This window comes from Colobus angolensis, unplaced genomic scaffold, assembly GCF_000951035.1.
Source record: "Colobus angolensis palliatus isolate OR3802 unplaced genomic scaffold, Cang.pa_1.0 Scaffold350, whole genome shotgun sequence".
Taxonomy (NCBI): Eukaryota; Metazoa; Chordata; class Mammalia; order Primates; family Cercopithecidae; genus Colobus; species Colobus angolensis.
The window spans coordinates 302,522-307,470 of NW_012116822.1; the positions used below are offsets into that span (position 1 = coordinate 302,522).

The 4,949-nt window shown below is 40.1% G+C and overlaps 1 protein-coding gene across 6 annotated transcripts in view; it reads left to right on the top strand.

Annotated features, from left to right (window-relative positions):
- The window catches only part of MAPK9 (mitogen-activated protein kinase 9), a 48,532-nt gene that overhangs the window by 7,620 nt on the left and 35,963 nt on the right, over positions 1–4,949 (top strand). For all 6 annotated transcript variants that reach the window (XM_011952902.1, XM_011952906.1, XM_011952904.1 and 3 more), the window contains exon 2: positions 4,440–4,569. In XM_011952902.1, the coding sequence (XP_011808292.1) occupies positions 4,440–4,569 (130 nt within the window). The remainder of the gene's footprint in view (positions 1–4,439; positions 4,570–4,949) is intronic.

Sequence of the window (4,949 nt, forward strand, 5' to 3'; positions counted from 1 at the left end):
AAAAAAAAAAAAAAAAATCAGGCCAGGCACGGTGGCTCACACCTGTAATCCCAGCACTTTGGGAGGCCAAGGCGGGCAGATCATGAGGTCAGGAGTTTGAGACCAGCCTGGCCAGCATGGTGAAACCCTGTCTCTACTAAAAATACAAAAATTAGCCGGGCTTGGTGGCAGGCACCTGTAGTTCCAGCTATTTGGAAGGCTGAGGCAGGAGAATTATTTGAACCTGGCAGGTGGAGCTTGCGGTAAGCTGAGATCGCGCCACTGCACCGCAGCCTGGGTGACAGAGCGAGACTCCATCTCAAAAAACAAACAAACAAACAAAAATTATCATAGAAGATTGATAAAATTTGTATTAAAATTGAGAAATGTTGTTTATTTAGGAAAACTGAGATCAAGAAACTGAAAAGATAAGCATACATGTGAGAAGATATATGACTGAAAAAAATCTCTCTTTCAGAATATGTAAAGAACAACAGTGAAGACGATTGTAAAGATAGACAAACAAATAGTCAGCAGGTTGTCACAGGAGGATACCCAGATAATCTGTGAACAGGAAAAAGTGCTCAATGTCATTATGCATCAGGACAGTGCAATTTAAAACCGCGATGAAATACCATTCCACACTCACAGAATGGTTAGAAACTAAGCTGTTGGTGATACCAGGTGCTGGTAAGGTGGAACCACCCGAGGCAGCTTTCAGACGTGACCCCTCACGCACTGCTGGCAGCTCTACAAATGTGTAGAACCGCTTTGGCAAAGAGTCTGACGTTATCTACTGAAATACAACAGACACGTTCCCACGCTTTGTTGTCTACTCATCAGAAACACATGCATAGGGGACTCAGAGCTGTGGACAGGAATATTGATGACCGTGTGTTTTGTAATTGATTGAAAACTAAAAACAACTGAAATACCTCAATGTAATGTGATGTCGTTATACAAAGGAATCTTATAGCAATGATGGAATGAGTTATAGCTACGTACAGCAACAGTGGATGAGTCTCATAATATTGAGCCAAATAAGTCAGACACAGAAGATTTCAAAAAACAGACAAAAATAAACTGGGCGCTCCAGGGTGCATGTTTTAGCTGGTAAAAGCAAGAAAGTGATTATTGTACATGTCAGAAGGTGGACAGGAGGGACAGTAATTAGTTGGGATAATTTTGAGAGAGGCTTTTGGGATACAGAGAAAACATGACTGATAAATCATTGAGCTGGGAAACAGAAAAAGAAGCACAGAAATCAGTACAGTATCAGGCATAAGCCTCACCGGACAGTGCCTTCAAAGTTCTCACAGAAAATTGATTTTAAACTCAGAAAACGTACTGTCAATCAAGGGTGAGGGCAGCGCAATACCATCTATCTTCCATGCACCTTTTCTGAGGAAAAAATTCCTTGAGGATGTACTCCAGCAAGAGAGGCAACCCAAGAGCGTAATACAAGAAGCAGTTGGGGACTAAAAAGAAATCCCAGGATGGTGGCTGTGTGGCAGGCCTTAAGGAAGCTCCAAGAAGAGTGTCTGCAAAGAATGTGGAGTAGATGCCAAACAACAGATAGTATAAGAAGCTAGGAAGTACTAGTGATAGGCGAAAACTGGCATTTCGTATTAGTAAAAACTAATCTAGTAATATAATAAAATCATCCAATTATTATTTATTAGAAATGTGTGAGAAAAACTAGAAAAAATCATGGCCTAATTATAAAACAAATAAAAAGGACATGATGTTTGAGCAGTTGATGAAATATAAGAAAAGAGAATCCTTTCTCGATCCTGGAAACAGTCTCACCCTCTTATGAGTGGCAGCAAGAGCCATGTGATCTTTAGAAACTGAAATGTAGTCCCAGCTCTGGCAGTTAGTGACGCTTACATGTGTACACACAACTACACTCCATGTATTGATTTTCAACTTCTGGACACATCCTAAAGAAGAAATACAGAAGACACAATTATAAATGTGATAAATGGAGGAGAAAGGGATGGAGTAGTCTCATTTTACATATGCAGAAGTCAAGACGTTCCCTTCGAAGTTGAAGAGGCATGAAGATTAGAGATGTTACTTAAAGACGTAACCAGGAAAAACCCGAAAAGCAGAAGAGAAAAAAATAGGAGGTATTGGGGATTTCAGGGAAGTGGTTAACTACTCAGTTTTCTTAATGGGGAGTAGGTAGATCATTTCTAAAGTGGATAAATGAAGAGATAGTGATAAAAATGTATTCTTTGAGTGACCACAATAACCAAAACCAGGAATAATTGAAGGTAGTTCCTCGTGGAGCTGGAGCTACAAGTGGGGAAGCTTACGCCCATTCAGATGCTTAGACCTGGTCCATTTGGCTTGTTTTAGCTAAACACATTTTTTTTTTTTTTTTGAGGTGGAGTCTCGCTCTGTCGCCCGGACTGGAGTGCAGTGGCCGGATCTCAGCTCACTGCAAGCTCCGCCTCCCGGGTTCACGCCATTCTCCTGCCTCAGCCTCCTGAGTAGCTGGGACTACAGGCGCCCGCCACCTCGCCCGGCTAGTTTTTTTTTTGTATTTTTAGTAGAGACGGGGTTTCACCGTGTTAGCCAGGATGGTGTCGATCTCCTGACCTCGTGATCCGCCCGTCTCGGCCTCCCAAAGTGCTGGGATTACAGGCTTGAGCCACCGCGCCCGGCCAGCTAAACACATTTTTTAAATGACAAATAAAAATTGTATATATTTATCGCATCCAGCATATTGTTCTGAAATATGTATACATTATGGACTAGTTAAATTGAGCGAATTAACATATGCATTACCTCACATACTTCTTTAACATTTCTGACGAGAACACTTAAAATCTACTCTTAGCAATTTTCAAGAATACAATACATTGTTATTAACTACAGTAACCATATCTCACAGTAGACCTCCTGACCTTATTCCTCCTAACTGAAATTTTGGACAAAAACTTTTGATACCAAAAAAGTGTGTCTGTTTTCAAATTCTTTTTTTTTTTTTTTTGAGGCCCTTGGCAACAGGGTCTCAGTCTGTCACCCAAGCTGGGGCGCAGTGGAGGGATGACTGCTCACTGCAGTCTCGACCCCTGGCTCAAGCAATCCCCCCACCTCAGTCCCCTGAGTAACTGGGACTACAGACATGCGCCACTACACTCAGCTAATCTTTGTAATTTTTGTATAGACAAGGTTTCACTATATTGCCCGGGCTGGTCTCAAACTCCTGGGCTCAAGCGATCTGCCTGCCTTAGCCTCCCAAAGTGCTGGGAATACAGATATGAGCCACCACGACCTGGCCTGTTTTCAAATTCTTGAGTCTGAGAAGTATATAAGTATAAATACTTTTGATGGCTACATGTATGCTAATGACTTATTTCACACATGGATGTATCCTCATCATTTTATAATTCATATAAATGGTGCAATTTGCGTATGAGCCTGTGGATTTACATATGTATGTAGACAGACACATAATGTGAACTGAATTAAAGTAAGGTAGCCTGTTAACCAAATCCTACAGCAGGCAGCCTTCAACTTTAAAACATTGAATTAAGTTCAAGTTGTTTGGCAAAAAGCATTAATAGAAGAGAATAAATATAAACAATGTTATAAACTCAACAGAATAAAGAAATAGAAGCAATATTTAAATCAGTGCTTAGGTTCTCAGGTGGCCTTTGGTAACTGTTAGCCCTGATGGTAGCTCAGAGGTCACAACACAAATGGCACTATTTAGTACCAGTTAGAAACCTAAAAATGTGCCATCAGGGCTACTTGATTTTTCATATCTACTTTCTGGGGGAAAACGAACAGAATTTCAACAGGAAACTTGAGATCTGGAAAGACAGCCTCTAAATTTTATTCTTACCATAGTAGTAGGAGGAGATATTTCTAAAAGAACTTTATATAGCAGTTGCTTACGTTAGAGATTTTGTATCTTGGGCGTTTACCATGAGCTGAAATTTTGGCTTCTTTTCTTGTTAGATACTGTTGTCTGAGAAAAAAACACAATGACTCAAACTTTAGATTTATTGTATTCTTCTCATCAGCTCAACCATTTCCTCTACTGTGATATTCCAAAATATACACATTTTAAGATGGGATAACAGTGACTTTGTTTCCAACTTCTGGTCATGTTTAAATTGAAGATTTCATTTCTTGACTGGTTTTATGCACTGTATATTAAATTGCCTGGTTTTGAATGTAATCTAAACTATGAAAACTTGGTGTGTGAAGGATTGCCGAACCCCATCTTAACTGTCGCTGAAATGTGTCTCTGCAAAGGAGTTAGTCCATGCTGTAGTCTTAGCCAGCTCACTGTGCTCTTCATATGTGCGGTACCTTGAATGGAAATAAGCAGATTTTTCCTTATTACTTATTAAAAAGATAATATATTCAATGTATATTCTGGCATTGCTGTATTTCCAAAACGATTCTAATGGATTGTGCATTGTATTTCCTAATTCTAGTGCTGCATTTGATACAGTTCTTGGGATAAATGTTGCAGTCAAGAAACTAAGCCGTCCTTTTCAGAACCAAACTCATGCAAAGAGAGCTTATCGTGAACTCGTCCTCTTAAAATGTGTCAATCATAAAAATGTAAGTTATGTGTGTATTTTGTCTGTGTGCTTCCATATTGTCAATAATGTAATAATCTTCAGGGTCTTCTGGAGATACATTAAGTTCAGATCTAGGATAAGCTAAGGATAAAAGTGACTATTAACATTGTTATTTTATTTTATGTATGTATTTATTTATTTATTTTTTGAGACGGAGTCTCACTGTGTCGCCCAGGCTGGAGGTCAGTGGCGTGATCTCGGCTCACTGCAAGCTCCGCCTCCTGGGTTCATGCTATTCTCCTGCCTCAGCCTCCCGAGTAGCTGGGACTACAGGCACCTGCCACCACGCCCGGCTAATTTTTTGCATTTTCAGTAGAGATGGAGTTTCACTGTGTTAGCCAGGATGGTCTCGATCTCCTG